This window comes from Borostomias antarcticus (assembly GCF_949987555.1).
Source record: "Borostomias antarcticus genome assembly, contig: scaffold_65, whole genome shotgun sequence".
In the NCBI taxonomy this organism is placed as follows: Eukaryota; Metazoa; Chordata; class Actinopteri; order Stomiiformes; family Stomiidae; genus Borostomias; species Borostomias antarcticus.
The window spans coordinates 420616-442273 of record NW_028176587.1 but is presented as its reverse complement, the minus strand read 5'-3'; the positions used below and the strand labels follow the sequence as shown (position 1 = coordinate 442273).

The 21658-nt window shown below is 48.9% G+C and overlaps 1 protein-coding gene across 1 annotated transcript in view; it reads left to right on the top strand.

Annotated features, from left to right (window-relative positions):
• Positions 1-924: 924 nt before the first annotated feature.
• Positions 925-21658, top strand: part of LOC311328285 (3'-5' RNA helicase YTHDC2-like) — a gene marked incomplete at both ends in the record, with an annotated part of 40590 nt that continues 19856 nt past the window's right edge. The window contains 27 exons of the mRNA XM_084462273.1: positions 925-1081; positions 1164-1254; positions 1777-1973; positions 2446-2648; positions 3255-3421; positions 4982-5084; positions 5245-5401; positions 5600-5707; positions 5955-6106; positions 6249-6384; positions 6663-6789; positions 7379-7444; positions 9107-9285; positions 9773-9869; positions 10174-10261; positions 10672-10752; positions 11388-11470; positions 12527-12632; positions 13043-13162; positions 13789-14061; positions 14670-14796; positions 14994-15202; positions 16695-16890; positions 17441-17547; positions 18815-18934; positions 20004-20200; positions 21260-21407. Coding sequence (XP_084318399.1) covers positions 925-1081; positions 1164-1254; positions 1777-1973; positions 2446-2648; positions 3255-3421; positions 4982-5084; positions 5245-5401; positions 5600-5707; positions 5955-6106; positions 6249-6384; positions 6663-6789; positions 7379-7444; positions 9107-9285; positions 9773-9869; positions 10174-10261; positions 10672-10752; positions 11388-11470; positions 12527-12632; positions 13043-13162; positions 13789-14061; positions 14670-14796; positions 14994-15202; positions 16695-16890; positions 17441-17547; positions 18815-18934; positions 20004-20200; positions 21260-21407 — 3795 coding nt within the window. The remainder of the gene's footprint in view (positions 1082-1163; positions 1255-1776; positions 1974-2445; positions 2649-3254; positions 3422-4981; positions 5085-5244; positions 5402-5599; positions 5708-5954; positions 6107-6248; positions 6385-6662; positions 6790-7378; positions 7445-9106; positions 9286-9772; positions 9870-10173; positions 10262-10671; positions 10753-11387; positions 11471-12526; positions 12633-13042; positions 13163-13788; positions 14062-14669; positions 14797-14993; positions 15203-16694; positions 16891-17440; positions 17548-18814; positions 18935-20003; positions 20201-21259; positions 21408-21658) is intronic.

Sequence of the window (21658 nt, the reverse complement as noted above, 5' to 3'; positions counted from 1 at the left end):
ATAATACATTCAGAGAGAGATATCATGTCATGCAAAACGAGCCTACGATGAGTCCTGTTTACTTGAGTGTGCATCTATAGACAGAAAGACAAGGAGCCAAGGCTACTCTATTGAGACGCACCCCTCGTCGTGACGTTTGGGATGTGAACCCATCCGCTGCAGTAGTTGCACTTCGTGACAGAAGCTGCAGGGGATCTGATTTGGGTGGTGAAAGGTATCACCACCACCTTAGTTCGAAAATACACGTTTTTAGTGAATGACATCGTCAACCAGCTCGTACAGTTAACCAGCTAGCTTGAGAATTAATGAATTAGAATGAAACGTTTGGCTTCCGTGTCTCTAATGTGAACTAGCCTAGCTAGCTAGCCGGGGAGCTAACCCTAACCCTAACCCTACCTAGGGAGCTACGTTACTGCTGCGTATCTGCAGTCTTTAACGGTCACGTTAGTTAGTTAGCTAAGGTTAGTTAACGCGTTACGCTAATTTGCAATAGGTAAACTTATGAACTTGTCATAGTCTGCTGTTAACTATCTGACGTTAGCTAACCAGCTCAGCTCAGCAGAGACTTGGCAGAACTCAACGCATCAGATCACTAGTGCTAGGGTTAGGGTTAGGTTAGGTTAGGGTTAGGGTTAGGGTTAGGTTAGGGTTAGGGTTAGGTTAGGGTTAGGGTTAGGTTAGGGTTAGGGTTAGGTTAGGGTTAGGGTTAGGTTAGGGTTAGGGTTAGGTTAGGTTAGGGTTAGGGTTAGGGTTAGGTTAGGGTTAGGTTAGGGTTAGGGTTAGGGTTAGGGTTAGGGTTAGGTTAGGGTTAGGTTAGGGTTAGGTTAGGGTTAGGTTAGGTTAACCCTAACCCTAGTTATGAGGGTAAACGAGCTATCATTGCTCTTGACACTTGGTTACAGTTCTCTTGTCTTGTAGGGCATCATGTCACGTCCGTCTCCTAAGCCAGCTAAGGGCCCGTCCAGGCAGTCTGGGGCCGGGCAGGGCAGGGGCAAAGGGCTGAAAGACATTCACATCGATGAAGAGGTCAAGATTGCTGTCAACATCGCTCTGGAGAGATTCCAATATAGTGAGCAGAAAGGTAAGAGATAGTCATACACTTGTGATCCGTGGTGTTTAATCACAGTGTCTAACTAACCCACCCGTTACATTGGATTTCACAGAAATGGAGTTTCCCTCCTCCTTGTCCAGCACTGAGAGGGCGTTCATTCACCGTGTGGCCCAGTCCCTGGGGTACATATCTAAAAGCAGAGGGTAAGTGTATCCACCCATCTATCCACCCATCTATCCACCCATCTATCCACCCATCTATCCACCCATCTGTTCCGGCGTGCCCAGAGCAGGGTTAGAACCCGGGTCTCCCGCTTGGAGGGACTGTCAGCGCTCCTTTGAGGAGTGAGTTTCACCAGCTACTCCAAGTTTCCCTCAGTTACATAAGCTCTTCAGGATTACCTTGGGCCAGGCTCTGGGACCACAGCTGAGGAAAATGTGTCTTTTGAAGAGGTCATTGTTGTGGGCTTGAGTTTGTGGACTTTGGTTTCTGGTGACCCAGTGAGACTCGTACTCATTCACAGAATCCGAGCCTGTAGCCTCTATGAAGGCTGGCAGACTTATTCCCGGGGTTGGTCGACTGGGGGGGGGACATCCAATCAGTTTCACTTCCCCTGAACAGGAAGAAACGTCTGCAGAACTGACTCACTGTATGCACCGACGGCATCCATCATCATCGTAGTTAATTAATAACACGCAGTAAACATGATGTATTTTAAACTCCAGCAAAGGCTCCAGTCGCAGCCTCACCATCAGGAAGAAGACCGGCCTGGAGACGCCCCAGGCCCTCATGACCTTCAACCTCTCCCAGAATTCCCAGCATGTGGTGCGCAGCCTGCTGCAGACGTTCCCCCTCACCAACAAGGAGCGCACAGAGCTGCTGCCGCACGCAGAGAGGGGCTTGTCTGTGGCTATGGAGGCTGGTGAGTGAGTGAGTGAGTGAGTGAGTGGGTGAGTGAATGAGTGAGTGAGTGAGTGAGTGAGTGAGTGAGTGTGTGAGTGAGTGAGTGAGTGAGTGAGTGGGTGAGTGAGTGGGTGAGTGGGTGAGTGGGTGAGTGAGTGAGTGAGTGAGTGAGTGAGTGAGTGAGTGAGTGTGTGTATACTGAGTCTACAACAGGTGCTTTAGGATCCAGTTTATTCTGCTTACAATCATTATGGTCGTGACACTTGAAGGACACAAGCCTAACCCATGCAAACAGGCTTAACTGTCTCTCTCTATCTCTCTCTCTCTATCTCTCTCTCTCTATCTATCTTTCTCTCTTTCTTCCCCTCTCTCTTTCTCTCTCTCTCTCTCTCTCTCTCTCTCTCCCTCTCCCTCTCTCTCTCTCTCTCTCTCTCTCCCTCTCTCCCTCTCTCCCTCTCTCCCTCTCTCCCTCCCTCCCTCCCTCCCCTCAGAGAACAGCCGTGATAAGAACCGGACCAGCGGGCGTCTCAACAACGGCATCCCCCAGGTGCCCCAGCGGAGGGGGCTGGCCGAGACAGACTTCTTCCGCCGCTCGCTGCCCGTGTACGAGCGCCAGCAGGAGATCGTCCAGGTCATCAAGGACAACCGCGTGGTCCTGGTGGTGGGCGAGACGGGCTCGGGGAAGACCACCCAGGCGAGTCCACCTCGCTCTCCGCAGAGTTAGACCCACACAGAGGTCCTGGCTGCAGCATCTGGAAAAAGGATAGGAGAGAGACTTTTGTTGTAGATGATAATAACATAATCAATCATTCATTTTATTTATAAAGCACTTTTAATGGTGAAAACGATTATTAGTGCTGAGACAATTCTGAAGTCATTAAGAAAACAGAGACACAAATTAATATATAAATAAAATATATAGGCTACACATTACATACAAAAAAACTTTTCTAAATAAGTAGGTATTTAGACCACTGTTAAAAGAACCCAAAGTCTGTGATGCCCTCAGATTGTCAGAGAGGGTTAGGGTTAGGGTTAGGGTCCAACGGCGGGGGACAGCTGAGATGAGCTGTACTTGTTGATGATGTCAGCTGATCACATGTGTTTGTTGATGATGTCAGCTGATCACGTGTGTTTGTTGATGATATCAGCTGATCACGTGTTTGTTTAGGAGTTCACAGCCTTAATGACCTCCTTCAGTCTCATCCACGGAAATGCTCTAGAAAACGCCCTACCGACAGTACGTTAAATGTATCAGTCCTAATCTAAGCGGAAAGCGTTGTTGCTGTTTGTGTCCCAGATTGCCCAGTTCCTCCTGGACGACTGCAGTGAGACCAGGACCCCGTGTCGCATCTACTGCACCCAGCCCAGGCGCCTGGCGGCCATCGCCGTGGCGGAGAGGGTGGCGGCGGAGCGGGGGGAAAGCATCGGCCAGACCATCGGCTACCAGATACGCCTGGAGAGCAGGTCATAAACCTGGAGATTAGGTCATAACTCTGGAGATTAGGTCATAACTCTGGAGATTAGGTCCTAACTCTGGTTAACAGGTCCTAACTCTGGAGATTAGGTCATAACTCTGGTTAGCAGGTCATAACTCTGGTTAACAGGTCCTAACTCTGGTTAGCAGGTCATAACTCTGGGTAGCAGGTCATAACTCTGGTTAACAGGTCATAACTCTGGGTAGCAGGTCCTAACTCTGGTTAGCAGGTCATAACTCTGGGTAGCAGGTCATAACTCTGGGTAGCAGGTCATAACTCTGGTTAACAGGTCATAACTCTGGTTAACAGGTCCTAACTCTGGTTAACAGGTCATAACTCTGGGTAGCAGGTCCTAACTCTGGTTAACAGGTCCTAACTCTGGTTAGCAGGTCATAACTCTGGAGATTAGGTCCTAACTCTGGAGATTAGGTCCTAACTCTGGAGATTAGGTCATAACTCTGGTTAGCAGGTTATAACTCTGGTTAGCAGGTTATAACTCTGGTTAGCAGGTCATAACTCTGGTTAGCAGGTCATAACTCTGGTTAACAGGTCCTCACTCTGGTTAACAGGTCATAACTCTGGTTAACAGGTCCTAACTCTGGTTAACAGGTCCTCACTCTGGTTAACAGGTCATAACTCTGGGTAACAGGTCCTAACTCTGGTTAACAGGTCCTCACTCTGGTTAACAGGTCCTAACTCTGGGTAGCAGGTTATAACTCTGGGTAGCAGGTCATAACTCTGGAGATTAGGTCCTAACTCTGGTTAACAGGTCATAACTCTGGGTAACAGGTTATAACTCTGGGTAGCAGGTCCTAACTCTGGGTAACAGGTCCTAACTCTGGTTAACAGGTCCTAACTCTGGTTAACAGGTCATAACTCTGGTTAACAGGTCCTAACTCTGGTTAACAGGTCCTAACTCTGGTTAACAGGTCATAACTCTGGTTAACAGGTCCTAACTCTGGTTAGCAGGTCATAACTCTGGGGGAGCGGGACTTCTACTGGGCTTATTTATTTTCTCCGTTTATTTATATATATATTTTTTTTAATGTATACAGGACAGGCCCGTAGCCAGCCTTGTGGAGGGGGGGGGGTCGTTTTTTTCCAAAAGTGGACCGTATCCTTTCAGTTTGTTGACGGGGGGGATGGGGGGGGGGCAGATTATTTTGAATGTCCGGCGATTTGTTGATGGGAGGGGGGGGGGGGGGAACTTTTGTCTTAAATTCTGGACCTTTGGTCGTGAGGGGGGGTTCGTTCGATCCACCCGATCCTGCAGGAAGGTACATATTGTGAATATAGTAAATATTAGAGATTCACTGTCATACTTGACATTCACTCATGATTTTCACCTACTCTCTTCTGATTTCTGGTTTTTGAAAACAACATGCATTCCTTTAGTTGTGTAGTTTCAACTCAAATCAACATGCATTCCTTTAGTTGTGTAGTTTCAACTCAAATCAACATGCATTCCTTTAGTCATGGAGTTAGGGTTAGGGTTAGGGTTAACTAACCCTAACCTTTTAGTCATGGAGTTTCTACTTGACCCCCACAGGGTCTCTCCTAAAACGCTGTTGACCTTCTGCACCAGCGGCGTCCTGCTGAGGACCCTGATGTCTGGGGACGCCACCCTGGCCACGGTCACACACGTCATCGTGGTGAGTGTCAACACTGGTTGTGTAGACAACCCACCTCTGGACAGAGATGAGACCAGCGTAGGATCTTTGTCGGCATCTTTTGATTGGTCTGGAGATTCTGTGTGCTGGTCACATCTATATCGGTTATGGCGTCATAACACTTGACTTCCTGTCCAATCAGGACGAGGTTCACGAACGGGACGGCCTGACCGACTTCCTGCTGACTAAGATGAAGGACCTGCTCCAGAAGATGCCCACGCTGAGGCTCATCCTGTCCAGCGCCGCCCTCGACATCGACCTGTTCCTCAGATACTTCGGCTCCTGCCCCGTCATCCATAGTAAGGCTGACCTCATCCATACTAAAGCTGACCTCATCCATACTAAGGCTGACTTCAAACTACTAAATGTAAACTGCCAAACTAAATGTATACTTTGAACTTTATTTTGTTCAGTCTAAAATAAATGATCAAGGCGAGGGGAAAAGAGCTGTGTGGTGAAATCAGTCCATATAGAAGATAACGTCTTGCTTGTTCTAGTCAAAGGGAGACCGTTTGAGGTGAAGCAGCTGTTCCTGGAGGACATCTTGAGGACCACAGGCTACGCAAACAAGGACATGGTCCAGTACAAGAAGGAGATGCAGAGAGGTAACAGCAAAGGATTCAGGCCTTGTTTTCATGACAGGTTACGACTTGCAAAAAGGAAAAGGTGTGTATTTTCCGTGTGTATGTGTGTGTATGTGTGTGTGTGTGTGTGTGTGTGTGTGTGTGTGTGTGTGTGTGTGTGTGTGTGTGTGTGTGTGTGTGTGTGTGTGTGTGTGTGTGTGTGTGTGTGTGTATATGTGTATGTGTATGTGTGTGTGTGTGTGTGTGTGTATGTGTGTGTGTGTGTCAGAGGAGAAGCAGCAGATGTCCCTGACGGAGTGGTGTAAGGTGCAGGGGGGCGGGGCTCGCCAGGAGTCCCTCAGGCAGAAGACGGCGTCATCCTGTGTCCTCCAGGACCACGACCTGTTGGACGACGGAGGAGACAGCGTCTTCAGCCACCTGGTGAGGACTAGGATGCTCTCGCTACACCAGAGCATTTTACTGGGTGTGGTGGCAGTGATGACAGTATGATACAGGGTCCATCTTGTATTACTCTATACTGTGGTGGCAGTGAGGAGAGTATCCATCTTGTGACGGGTTTCAGAGCGAGAAGGACGTGGCGTCTCTGGACCCGTGGCTGCGGAAGGAGATGGACGCCTGCATCTCTGACATCTTCCTGAACCAGGACTCCGACGGCTTCGTCCAGCTGTTCAACCTCATCCTCAGCGAGAACGTCAGCGGTGCGCTCCACGCGGCTTTGGCCTAACCCCTAACCCCAACCCTAACCCTTGATTCACTATATAGTCCACTATATAGCCCACTATAAAATACCCACAATTCACAGCAATTTCTAGTGAACAGAGGATGTACAATTTCTCGTTCACCCACTGAGTGAGCGGTTTCAAACAGTTTTTGTTCATAAACCTGGTACAAAACTAGTGATTGTGACTGGATGGTGGGTAATGTAGTCCTAGGCTTAATGCTTCCTCCTCCTCTCCCTCTCTCCCTGTCCCCACAGTGGACTACATGCACAGTGAGACCAGCGCCACGCCCCTCATGGTGGCGGCAGCGCGGGGCTTCCTGAGTCCCGTGGAGCAGCTGCTCAGCATGGGGGCCAGCATCAGCCTCAAGGCCTCCAACGGATGGTGAGAGCTCATCTGATAGTCTCTAATCTGATAGTCTGTAATCTAGTCTCTCTCTAATCTAGTCTCTCTCCAGACTCAAGCTCTGCATTCTACATAATAGAGTCTGGGCCACTTTGCTGCCCAAGCTGGTGTTCTGAGGGCGTATCGACGGTTCAAAATTGAAAGTGACAGGTCGTAGCAGCAAATGAGACGCTAGCCCAGGTTAGAGGGGCGGGGCATATGACTGATTGGTAGCGCTGGAATCCAAGTTGAGAATTCGGACACTAGAAGAAAATGGCGAACACATTTTCTTCTAGTGATGAATTGCCAGGATTTGAACACCAGATTTTTGCATGTAGTGTCCCAGACCCATCGAGAGATCTGCAGCATGCAGGAACGTAGTTAGCGTAGCTTATGTAGTGTATCAGCGTGGGTCTGGCGTTGAGACTAGAGCTAATACCATCACTGGGTGTGGTCGGTGGTAGGCTGGTGGGATGGATGGATGGATGGATGGATGGATGGATGGATGGATGGATGGATGGATGGATGGATGGATGGATTAACAGAAGGAAGAGATGTTGACTGTGTTTTTGTTGTTGTTTTGTTTCAGGACTGCGCTGGACTGGGCCAAGCACTTCCAGCAGGCAGAGGCGCTGGACCTGCTGGAATCCTACCTGTAAGAGAGCACCTTCTGTCACACACCTCACGGTTAAAGGTGCAGTGTGTAGTATGTCTCACGGTTAAAGGTGCAGTGTGTAGTCCTTAAAAAGCTTGGGAGTGGTACCATTCCAAAAAGGCAGTGCCCATTTGATATCATGTGTTGGAGCCATATGTAGAATATATTATTGTCAAATGTTTTTTGTTTGGACAATCATGGTTCATATGTTTTGGTTTGATTTATGTTCTCATTAATTGGTAATTCTTAGTTTAGGTCGTTTGGAATGATTACTCCCCCCTAGCCTATATTATGGAAACGGTACTGCACCCAGCATGGTTCGCTAATTGATACCAACTATCTATGTTTTAAGGGGTGTCTACCAGGAAGGCAGGAAGTGTTGGACAATAGACGGGGTGATCATATATTTTTCAACCACCACCACACCACCAGCACACACTCGTATGGACTAAGTTAATCCAGTTTTCATGTCGAATTTGGAATTGTGACATGGGACAAAGCCATGGTGACCCACTTCAATACATAAAGTTGAAAAATTGAATGGACTCACAAGACGCGCGTTTCCATTGTTTGTGGATGGACGGTACTTGCTGATTACGCAACAGCATATTGCCAATGCAGCGGTGAGTAGCCTACTTCCGCGTTTCGTTTTGCCGATCAATCGTGTTGACTCACCCGCTGGCCCGCTTGTACTGTGTGAAACATAAATCGCAAAGCATACATTCAAATAAACGCAATGGCATCTGGACGAAAAACCGATGAGAATATGGATGAAATTGTGAATGAAAAGGAACTTTTCAAACTGATGGGCACTCGCCGAGGTAAACTCGGTGCGCTTACAAGAAAGAGCAATGAAATCAAAGCGTTAATGAATGATGTTCGAAATAAAGACTGTGTTAAGGATGATCTGGAAGCATTCAATGCCTTGTTGGGAGAATTCATGGAATTACAAGTGTCCGTGCAATCAATGTTGCCTCTCGAGGAAAAAGTGGCGGATCATGTTGACTGGTATGAGCCAAAACTAATTCGTTGTAGGGAGTTCTTATCGGACGTGGATGCTGCTTGGCTTGGCAGCGAGGAACAAGATGAACAGTCGTCCGAAAGTCATCGGCGGACGAAGCCTTTGGAGTATGTCCGTCGCTCACCAGTACACATTGTACAGAACCACAACCACTCCTCCCTAGTGAACCAGGCTCTCCCCTCCCTCTCCTCCTCCCTAGTGAACCAGGCTCTCCCCTCCCTCTCCTCCTCCCTAGTGAACCAGGCTCTCCCCTCCCTCTCCTCCTCCCTAGTGAACCAGGCTCTCCCCTCCCTCTCCTCCTCCCTAGTGAACCAGGCTCTCCCCTCCCCCTCCTCCTCCCTAGTGAACCAGGCTCTCCCCTCCCTCTCCTCCTCCCTAGTGAACCAGGCTCTCCCCTCCCTCTCCTCCTCCCTAGTGAACCAGGCTCTCCCCTCCCTCTCCTCCTCCCTAGTGAACCAGGCTCTCCCCTCCCTCTCCTCCTCCCTAGTGAACCAGGCTCTCCCCTCCCCCTCCTCCTCCCTAGTGAACCAGGCTCTCCTCTCCCTCTCCTCCTCCCTAGTGACCCGGGCTCTCCTCTCCCTCTCCTCCTCCCTAGTGACCCGGGCTCTCCTCTCCCTCTCTCTCCCCTCCGCCCCCTGCAGCTCGTCCCTGGAGTCGGGGAAGCAGGACGAGTCGTCCCTGATGCGGTCGTCCAGCGCGGAGCTGAGTGCGGAGGACCAGGAGCGTCTGAGCGTGTACCACCACAGCTACGATGACGAGCGCGTGGACCTGGACCTCATCATGCACCTGCTGCACAGCATCTGCTCCAGCTCAGACGAGGGTGAGACACAGAGGAGGCCAGGGTCTCAAACTAAACTTGCTTATCCGCTCAGCTATTTTAACCTCAAACCTGAGGAGGCCTGAAGAAATTAAATGCAAGCTCCCCAAGGAGCTTTTAATGTTTTTGTAATACGCATTTATTCTAAAAAGGCGAAGTGTTGTACTTGTGCACTAGATTATGCTCTTAGTCACTTGTTTAGAAAGGAGATGCACTTGTGAGTTCTGGTGAGTAATAGTCCACTCACTACCTACGTTAAATGCAATCATTGTTAGTCGCTTTAGATAAAAGCATTTGCTAAATGACTAATGTAAAAATGTGACGTTCCTTCTGGCTTCATGCTGACATGGTGGTCTGTCCTTCCTGCTGACATGGTGGTCTGTCCTTCCTGCTGACATGGTGGATGTCCTTCCTGCTGACATGGTGGTCTGTCCTTCCTGCTGACATGGTGGTCTGTCCTTCCTGCTGACATGGTGGATGTCCTTCCCAGGCGCCGTGCTGATCTTCCTCCCGGGATACGACGAGATCGTTGGACTGAGGGAACGCATTCTCGACGACGACAAACGCTTCGTCGACCACTCCCAGAGGTAGAACCTGTTTAGAGAACGTCTCCCAGAGGTAGAACCTGTTTAGAGAACCTGTTTAGTTGAGATTGTGTGTTCAGTCCTGGATCCCAGTGTTGAACATCTGGAATGAAAGCTCGTAGTTGATTAGATTAGCACATGCAGGCTGAAGCCTCAGAGGCTTGTTTATTCAGAGGCTTGTTTATTCAGAGGCTTTTTTATTTGTCAGGGACAGTGTACATTAAAGAATATTCCAGAATTAGCCCAGAAGGCTAGTGTCCATCTGTAGTCCCTGTAGTGACGGGCTGTGTGTGGTTGGGTCTGGCAGGTATCAGGTGTTCACTCTCCACTCCAACATGCAGACGTCCGACCAGAGGAGGGTCCTCAAGAACACCCCCGCTGGGGTGCGCAAGATAGTGAGTCCACACACATCACATGCTCAGAACACCCCCGCTGGGGTGCGCAAGATAGTGAGTCCACACACATCACATGCTCAGAACACCCCCGCTGGGGTGCGCAAGATAGTGAGTCCACACACATCACATGCTCAGAACACCCCCGCTGGGGTGCGCAAGATAGTGAGTCCACACACATCACATGCTCAGAACACCCCCGCTGGGGTGCGCAAGATAGTGAGTCCACACACATCACATGCTCAGCACCACTCATCCATGGGCTTTGGCATTGAAGACCCCATTCATTCATTCATTCATTCATTCATTCATTCACTCACTCACTCACTCACTCACTCACTCACTCACTCACTCACTCACTCGGACTTCAAGGAGACTGTGAGATGAAACTGACGTTTAAATCTTTCCTGCAGATTCTGTCCACCAACATCGCAGAGACCAGCATCACGGTCAACGATGTGGTCTTTGTCATCGACTCCGGAAAGGTTAAAGAGGTGAGGAATAGAGGTGGTGAAGAAAATCCATTCATGTAAGAATCGCTATTCTATTCACCATTACATCGCTATTCTATTCACCATTACTGATCCATTCACAAATTTAAAAAAAATAAAAAATAAAAAATGTCTTCATTAAAATTAGTTTTTATTATATATATATATATATATATATATATATTAGTGTTTCAAATTGTAGGCACGTCCCTGAATCAAATTGTAATTCAAATTCAAAAATTTCCAAACAATACCAAAAGCGTTTTTTTTTTCTTAATCAACGATTTATTATGCATGCATGCATGCTTGGCATGTATTTGTGTTTCCCCTACCATTACAGGACATATTTAATGTGTTACTGTATTTAACGGGCTTCTGTATTTAATGTGTTACTGTATTTAATGGGTGACTGCAGTCAAATGGTGGAAATGTCATTGAAAATTCTATAAATTATCAAATCACGATAATCGACTTAAAATTGAATCGTGACCCCAGGAATCAGTCAGATGGAATCATGAGATCACTACTGATTCCCACCTCTAGTCAGGAGCTCACTGAAGAAGGGACGACCCTCCTGTGAGAGATGGAAACTAACCATGCGTAATTGCCCCCCCCCCCCCCCCCCCCCCCCATCCCAGAAGTCCTTTGATGCCCTAAACCATGTGACCATGCTGAAGATGGTGTGGATCTCTAAAGCCAGCGCATTGCAGAGGAAGGGCAGGTGAGATGTCCAAAACACACCGTACTGTACCCTCCGCATTCATACTAGACCAGATCCAAACCCTCCGCATTCATACTAGACCAGATCCAAACCCTCCGCATTCAGACTAGACCAGATCCAAACCCTCTGCATTCAGACTAGACCAGATCCAAACCCTCCGCATTCAGACTAGACCAGATCCAAACCCTCAGCATTCAGACTAGACCAGATCCAAACCCTCCGCATTCAGACTAGACCAGATCCAAACCCTCAGCATTCAGACTAGACCAGATCCAAACCCTCAGCATTCAGACTAGACCAGATCCAAACCCCCAGCATTCAGACTAGACCAGATCCAAACCCTCTGCATTCAGACTAGACCAGATCCAAACCCTCAGCATTCAGACTAGACCAGATCCAAACCCTCCGCATTCAGACTAGACCAGATCCAAACCCTCCGCATTCAGACTAGACCAGATCCAAACCCTCAGCATTCAGACTAGACCAGATCCAAACCCTCACCATTCAGACTAGACCAGATCCAAACCCTCAGCATTCAGACTAGACCAGATCCAAACCCTCAGCATTCAGACTAGACCAGATCCAAACCCTCTGCATTCAGACTAGACCAGATCCAAACCCTCAGCATTCAGACTAGACCAGATCCAAACCCTCAGCATTCAGACTAGACCAGATCCAAACCCTCAGCATTCAGACTAGACCAGATCCAAACCCTCCGCATTCATACTAGACCAGATCCAAACCCTCAGCATTCAGACTAGACCAGATCCAAACCCCCAGCATTCAGACTAGACCAGATCCAAACCCTCCGCATTCATACTAGACCAGATCCAAACCCTCAGCATTCAGACTAGACCAGATCCAAACCCCCAGCATTCAGACTAGTGTAGACTATGTAGGGCTGGTCATGTTGATGTGTGTATCTGGTGAATCTCTGGTGTTCTCAGGGCTGGTCATATTGATTGTGCGTGTGCGTGTGTGTGTGTGTGTGTGTGTGTGTGTGTGTGTGTGTGTGTGTGTGTGTGTGTGTGTGTGTGTGTGTGTGTGGCGTCTCAGGGCTGGACGCTGCAGACCTGGCATCTGCTTCCACCTCTTCAGCCGCCTCAGGTTCAACAACATGCTGGAGTACCAGGTCCCTCAGCTGCTCAGGATTCCCCTGCAGGTACACACACACACTCACACACTCACACACACACACACTCACACACACACACACACACACACACACACTCACACACTCACACACACACACACACACTCACACACACACACACACACACGCGCACACACACACTCACACACACTCACACACACACACACTCACACAATCACACACACTCACACACACACACTCACACACACACACTCACACACACTCACACACACACACACACACACACACACACACACACTCAAACACACACACACACACACACACACACACTCAAACACACACACACACACACTCACACACACACACACACACTCACACACACACACTCACACACACACACACACACACACACTCACACACACACACTAGGGCTCAGTTAACATGTGTGTTCCTCTCAGGAGCTGTGCTTGCACACCAAGCTGCTGGCTCCCATCACCTGTCCCATCGCTGAGTTCCTGTCCAGAGCTCCTGAGCCGCCTCCCACCCTCGTAGTCAGACACGCTGTACAGATGCTCAAGGTAACAACCGCTAACCTTCCCCCCCAAACCCTAACCACTAACCTTCCCCCCCAGACCCTAACCCTAACCTTCCCCCCCAGACCCTAACAATGTCTTTACTTAAAGGAGTAGTAAAGGGAAAAATCATGTTTAGCCCTGTTTTAAGGTTACTTATGATCATATACAATGGTTCAGATCATAACGTTGACAAAACTAGCACTTTTGATAAAGTTGATAAAGTTGATCTACCACTGTGTTGGTCATACGATGGATGTGGGTGGGCACTGTGAAAAATCATTCAAAAACATGTTAAACTCTCGATTTCAAAGACAAGAAGAGCGGCTCGTCCAATGACCGCAGGGTCGGGGGTTTGAATCCCGGCTCCTCCTGTTCACATGTCGAAGTGTCCTTGGGCGAGACACTGAACCCCAGGTTGCTCCCAGTGAGCAGGCTAGCACCTTGCATGGCAGCTGCCGCCATTGGTGTGTGAATGTGTGTGTGAATGGGTGAATGAGAGGGAAAGTGCTTTGGATTAAATAAGTGTAATCCATTAGATCAGTGGTTTCTCAAAGGGAAGAGTAAAAGAGAGAGTGTTTTTCTTAGCGGAACCAAACAGACCCATTGTTCTCTCTCATTCTAACCCTCAGAGCATCGACGCCATGGACCCATGGGAGGACCTGACGGAGCTGGGCCACCACCTGGCCGACCTGCCCGTGGAGCCGCACCTGGGCAAGATGGTGCTGTGCGGCGTGGTGCTGAAGTGCCTGGACCCCGTCCTGACCATCGCCTGCACGCTGGCGCACCGTGACCCCTTCACGCTGCCCGCCCAGGCCTCGCAGAGGAGGGCGGCCATGCTCTGCCGCAAGCGCTTCACTGCCGCCACCTTCAGCGACCACATGGCCTTGCTCCGAGCCTTCCAGGTTTTTACTTTTTTTAAATTTAACCTTTATTAACCAGGCAAGTCGTTAAGAACACATTTTTATTTAGAATAGTGACCTGCAAAGCCTCTTGAGGGAAGGGGGGTGGGTCTGAAAATGAATGTCAAAGTTATTTTAAAACCAACACAGTTAACAGACAACAGAACACATCCAAACAGTCAACACAGTTAACAGACAGCAGAACACATCCAAACAGTCAACACAGTTAACAGACAGCAGAACACATCCAAACAGTCAACACAGTTAACAGACAACAGAACAAATCCAAACAGTCAACACAGTTAACAGACAACAGAACAAATCCAAACAGTCAACACAGTTAACAGACAGCAGAACACATCCAAACAGTCAACACAGTTAACAGACAACAGAACACATCCAAACAGTCAACACAGTTAACAGACAACAGAACACATCCAAACAGTCAACACAGTTAACAGACAACAGAACACATCCAAACAGTCAACACAGTTAACAGACAGCAGAACACATCCAAACAGTCAACACAGTTAACAGACAGCAGGGTTAGGGTTAGAATGTGTAACTGTGGTGTCAGAATGGCGGTTGACAGGTGTGTGTTTGTGGGGCAGGCCTGGCAGAAGGCCCACAGCGAAGGCTGGGAGAGATCCTTCTGTGAGAAGAACTTCCTGTCCCAGGCCACCATGGAGATCATCATAGGCATGAGGACCCAGCTGCTCGGGCAGCTCCGAGCCATCGGTGGGTCCCCTGGAGAACCTTTAGAACCTAGAGAACCTCAGACATCGTACTCATTATCTGTCCCTCCTTCCACCGTCCACGACTTGTTCTCATGTAGCAGAAAATCCAACCAAAGTTAAAAGAGCTTTAGCTAAAAAACTATAATGAGAAAGGACATGTCCATCATAGTGAAGTGTGTGACTGGGATTGGTCCCCAGGGTTTGTGCGAGCACGCGGGGGCGGGGACATCCGGGATGTGAACATGAACTCTGAGAACTGGTCGGTGGTGAAGGCGGCGCTGGTGGCGGGTTTGTACCCCAACCTGATCCACGTGGACCGGGACACCGGCTCGCTGTCCGGGGCCAAGGAGAAGAGGGTCCGTCTCCACCCCACCTCTGTGCTCAGCCAGCCTCCGACGTACAAGAAGGTAGGACCACCACCATCACTCACTCACTCACTCACTCACTCACTCACTCACTCACTCACTCACTCACTCACTCACCCACCCACCCACTCACTCACTCACTCACTCACTCACTCATTCATACATTCACTCACTCACACATTCACTCACTCACTCACTCATTCATACATTCACTCACTCACTCACATTGAAGGCTAAAGAAAGTTTGTCGTTGGGTGTTTGACTCATCCTGTAGTTGCATAGTCATTCACACGTTTTTGCTTCTATTGTCTCTAAATATAGCCATGGTGTTCAGCTCATCTCTAATGTAACTGTGGTGTTCAGGCTCTATTCTCATCTCTAATGTAACCATGGTGTTCAGGCTCTATTCATCTCTAAATGTTACTGTGGTGTTCAGGCTCTATTCATCTCTAAATGTAACTGTGGTGTTCAGGCTCTATTCTCATCTCTAATGTAACCATGGTGTTCAGGCTCTATTCATCTCTAAATGTAACTGTGGTGTTCAGGCTCTATTCTCATCTCTAATGTAACCATGGTGTTCAGGCTCTATTCATCTCTAATGTAACTGTGGTGTTCAGGCTCTATTCTCATCTCTAATGTAACCATGGTGTTCAGGCTCTATTCATCTCTAAATGTAACCATGGTGTTCAGGCTCTATTCATCTCTAAATGTAACTGTGGTGTTCAGGCTCTATTCAGGCTCTATTCTCATCTCTAAATGTAACTGGTGTTCAGGCTCTATTCTCATCTCTAATGTAACTGTGGTGTTCAGGCTCTATTCTCATCTCTAAATGTAACTGGTGTTCAGGCTCTATTCTCATCTCTAATGTAACTGTGGTGTTCAGGCTCTATTCTCATCTCTAATGTAACCATGGTGTTCAGGCTCTATTCATCTCTAAATGTAACTGTGGTGTTCAGGCTCTATTCTCATCTCTAATGTAACCATGGTGTTCAGGCTCTATTCATCTCTAAATGTAACTGTGGTGTTCAGGCTCTATTCAGGCTCTATTCTCATCTCTAAATGTAACTGGTGTTCAGGCTCTATTCTCATCTCTAATGTAACTGTGGTGTTCAGGCTCTATTCATCTCTAATGTAACTGGGTGTTCAGGCTCTATTCTCATCTCTAATGTAACTGTGGTGTTCAGGCTCTATTCTCATCTCTAATGTAACTGGTGTTCAGGCTCTATTCTCATCTCTAATGTAACTGTGGTGTTCAGGCTCTATTCATCTCTAATGTAACTGGGTGTTCAGGCTCTATTCTCATCTCTAATGTAACGGTGGTGTTCAGGCTCTATTCATCTCTAATGTAACTGGGTGTTCAGGCTCTATTCTCATCTCTAATGTAACTGTGGTGTTCAGGCTCTATTCTCATCTCTAATGTAACTGGGTGTTCAGGCTCTATTCTCACCCCCTCCGGGGTCCAGTTCTCCTGACCACTTAAACAGCTTTCTGCAAGAAGCCCCCGTGAGGTAAAACCCTGCGTTTCCCTGCCTAGATCCCCCCAGCCAATGGGCAGGCGGCAGCCGTGCAGGGGCTGCCCACCGATTGGCTGATCTACGACGAGATGACCAGAGCCCACAGGATCGCCAGCGTCCGCTATTGCACCGCCGTGTCGCCCTTCTCCCTGACTATATTTGGAGGCTGTGCCAAATTACCCAGCTCTGCCTTCCAAGAGCCGGCGGTTCTCAAAGGTAGCTCCTGACTGCCTGTCAAGAATTCACTCACTATTATATATGCTTCTAGTCAGTACTGCGTGTCTGTGTCTATTATATATGCTTGTAGTCTATTATACATGCTTCTAGTTAAATATGCTTCTAGTCAGTACTACGTGTCTGTGTGTGGTCCCTGATCGGTCCATGGTGCCGAGGGTGTACTCATTCCTGTGCTCCTGTGCTCCTGTGTTCCTGTGCTCCTGTGTTCCTGTTTCCTGTGCTCCTGTGTTCCTGTGCTCCTGTGTTCCTGTGCTCCTGTGTTCCTGTTTCCTGTGCTCCTGTGTTCCTGTTTCCTGTGTTCCTGTTTCCTGTGCTCCTGTGTTCCTGTTTCCTGTGCTCCTGTTTCCTGTGCTCCTGTTTCCTGTGCTCCTTTGTTCCTGTGTTCCTGTTTCCTGTGTTCCTGTGTTCCTGTTTCCTGTGCTCCTGTTTCCTGTGCTCCTTTGTTCCTGTGTTCCTGTGTTCCTGTTTCCTGTGTTCCTGTTTCCTGTGTTCCTGTTTCCTGTTTCCTGTGCTCCTGTGCTGGGTGTAGACGAGGGGGTGAATGAGAGCAGTGACAGCGAGATGGAGGAGCGTTCCACAGCACACCTGGCACAGGTGAAGATTGACGAGTGGCTCAACTTTAAACTGGACAGAGAGGTAAGGAGGAAGTCCTACAGTATGATTGCGTATTATGGAGACATTGTTGTTTATGTTTAACTGAACTTTGTGCTTCATCGTCTCAGAGTCTGAGACAGTTGCTCCTCAGCCCAGGGGAGTCATTTAAACAGACGTTCTCTATCTCTCTCTCAGGTGGCAGAGCTGGTGTTGAGGTTCTCTATCTCTCTCTCAGGTGGCAGAGCTGGTGTTGAGGTTCTCTATCTCTCTCTCAGGTGTAGCAGAGCTGGTGTTGAGGTTCTCTATCTCTCTCTCAGGTGGCAGAGCTGGTGTTGAGGTTCTATCTCTCTCAGGTGGCAGAGCTGGTGTTGAGGTTCTCTATCTCTCTCTCAGGTGGCAGAGCTGGTGTTGAGGTTCTCTATCTCTCTCAGGTGCAGCAGAGCTGGTGTTGAGGTTCTCTATCTCTCTCTCAGGTGTAGCAGAGCTGGTGTTGAGGTTCTCTATCTCTCTCTCAGGTGGCAGAGCTGGTGTTGAGGTTCTCTATCTCTCTCTCAGGTGGCAGAGCTGGTGTTGAGGTTCTCTATCTCTCTCTCAGGTGTAGCAGAGCTGGTGTTGAGGTTCTCTATCTCTCTCAGGTGGCAGAGCTGGTGTTGAGGTTCTCTATCTCTCTCTCAGGTGGCAGAGCTGGTGTTGAGGTTCTCTATCTCTCTCTCAGGTGTAGCAGAGCTGGTGTTGAGGTTCTCTATCTCTCTCTCAGGTGGCAGAGCTGGTGTTGAGGTTCTATCTCTCTCAGGTGGCAGAGCTGGTGTTGAGGTTCTCTATCTCTCTCTCAGGTGGCAGAGCTGGTGTTGAGGTTCTCTATCTCTCTCAGGTGCAGCAGAGCTGGTGTTGAGGTTCTCTATCTCTCTCTCAGGTGTAGCAGAGCTGGTGTTGAGGTTCTCTATCTCTCTCTCAGGTGGCAGAGCTGGTGTTGAGGTTCTCTATCTCTCTCTCAGGTGGCAGAGCTGGTGTTGAGGTTCTCTATCTCTCTCTCAGGTGTAGCAGAGCTGGTGTTGAGGTTCTCTATCTCTCTCAGGTGGCAGAGCTGGTGTTGAGGTTCTCTATCTCTCTCTCAGGTGGCAGAGCTGGTGTTGAGGTTCTCTATCTCTCTCAGGTGGCAGAGCTGGTGTTGAGGTTCTCTATCTCTCTCAGATGACAGAGCTGGTGTTGAGGTTCTCTATCTCTCTCTCAGGTGGCAGAGCTGGTGTTGAGGTTCTATCTCTCTCTCAGGTGGCAGAGCTGGTGTTGAGGTTCTCTATCTCTCTCTCAGGTGGCAGAGCTGGTGTTCCAGCTGAGACAGAAGTGGCACAGTCTGTTCCTCCGGAGGATCCGCTGCCCGTCCAAACCCTGGTCCCAGCTGGACGACGCCACGCTGCGCGCCCTGGTCTCGGTGAGCGCTCACACACTCCGTCCAACGCTCACACACTAACGCTCACACACACTCCATCCAACGCTCACACACTCTCCATCCAACGCTCACACTCTCCGTCCAACACTCACACACTCTCCATCCAACGCTCACACACTCTCCATCCAACACTCACACACTCCATCCAACGCTCACACACTCCATCCAACGCTCACACACTAACGCTCACACACACTCCATCCAACACTCACACACTCTCCATCCAACACACACACTCCATCCAACGCTCACACACTCTCCATCCAACGCTCACACACTAACGCTCACACACACTCCATCCAACACTCACACACTCTCCATCCAACACTCACACACTCTCCATCCAACGCTCACACACTCTCCATCCAACGCTCACACACTAACGCTCACACACACTCCATCCAACACTCACACACTCTCCATCCAACACTCACACACTCCATCCAACACTCACACACTCTCCATCCAACACTCACACACTAACGCTCACACACACTCCATCCAACACTCACACACTCTCCATCCAACACTCACACACTCTCCATCCAACACTCACACACTCTCCATCCAACACTCACACACTAACGCTCACACACTCTCCATCCAGCGCTACTGAAATATTCATGACAATCCCTAGGATTTTTAAAATTTTAAGTCAACGTTGATTTTCCACGTGACGTTTTGACGAAGCACGTCCGTTTGTGTGCAGGTGCACAGTATTAACACGGTAGTACCATGTTAATATCTATATTTATTACTAGGAAATTACCTGCAAATACCAGTAGTTACTAGTACTCGTTACAGTACCTGCGTAGTTACCCCAAAATAGAAGCATTTACATGGTATTACCCTGGTAACCACACAGGTAACTAGTAACTAATGGTAATTGCCATGTTATTACCCTGGTATTACCGTGGTATTACCGTGTTATTACCCTGGTATTACCCTGGTATTACCGTGTTATTACCCTGGTATTACCCTGGTATTACCGTGTTATTACCGAGCTGTAATGCAAAGTGTTAGCAGAGTGTTGGACTGAGCGGTGTCCCAGGTGCTAGGGGCGGAGGAGCAGGCGTCGGGCCTGCAGCAGCCCACCGGGATCGGCCAGCGGCCCCGGCCCATGTGCCCCGACGAGCCACCCCAGACCTCCTCCTGGAGGGCCAACAACAGCCGGAGGACCCCCGGCAACGGAGACGCCCCGGAGACCCCCGACCACTTCCCCCTCCCCCCACACACCGGCCACGACAGGTCTGAGTCACATCAGTCTAATAGCAGGGCAGGTCTGAGTCACATCAGTCTAATAGCAGGTCTGAGTCACATCAGTCTAATAGCAGGTCTGAGTCACATCAGTCTAATAGCAGGTCTGAGTCACATCAGTCTAATAGCAGGTCTGAGTCACATCAGTCTAATAGCAGGTCTGAGTCACATCAGTCTAATAGCAGGTCTGAGTCACATCAGTCTAATAGCAGGGCAGGTCTGAGTCACATCAGTCTAATAGCAGGGCAGGTCTGAGTCACATCAGTCTAATAGCAGGTCTGAGTCACATCAGTCTAATAGCAGGGCAGGTCTGAGTCACATCAGTCTAATAGCAGGGCTGAGTCACATCAGTCTAATAGCAGGTCTGAGTCACATCAGTCTAATAGCAGGGCAGGTCTGAGTCACATCAGTCTAATAGCAGGGCAGGTCTGAGTCACATCAGTCTAATAGCAGGTCTGAGTCACATCAGTCTAATAGCAGGTCTGAGTCACATCAGTCTAATAGCAGGTCTGAGTCACATCAGTCTAATAGCAGGTCTGAGTCACATCAGTCTAATAGTCACATCAGTCTAATAGCAGGGCTGAGTCACATCAGTCTAATAGCAGGTCTGAGTCACATCAGTCTAATAGCAGGGCAGGTCTGAGTCACATCAGTCTAATAGCAGGTCTGAGTCACATCAGTCTAATAGCAGGTCTGAGTCACATCAGTCTAATAGCAGGGCAGGTCTGAGTCACATCAGTCTAATAGTCACATCAGTCTAATACGCAGGGCTCGGCCATGAGATCCAGACAACAGCACATCGCAATGGGGTTTTCCCACGATACTGTAATCGATTTTCCGAGGTACTGTATCAATACATTATAAAGACACACAAGAAGAATATACAGAGCAAGGCAGGGAATACACATGGATATATATATATATATATATATACACATGGATATATATATATATATATATATATATATATATATATATATATATATGTACACATGGATATATAGATATGCATGAAGGATATAATTCACTCATTCACTCCTCCCATCTCAGGTCGTCCTCCAGGCTGTCCCCCGCCCCCCTCCACACCACAAAGCCCCAGGGCTCCTCCTCCCTCCTGTCCAGACCCTCCTCAGACGACCACTCCTCCGCCAGGTCCACCGACTCCTACAGCACCCCCTCCCCCACCTCCTCAGCGAAGGTACCGCCCGGCCCCGCCCGGCCCCGCCCGACCCCGCCCGGCCCCGCCCGGCCCCACGCGCGCCTCTAGTACTTTGTGCTGAATGTGCGTGAAAGGAGAGTGTATCTAGACCAGGCTTTCCTTTATCCGCTAATTACCGTGAGAAAACCTTTTTACCCAGAAAATTACTTGAAGTCCAACATTTAAATATCTATATAGAGCCCTCACCTTATATACCGTAGAGCCATAACCCCTGAAGACTGAACCATGTA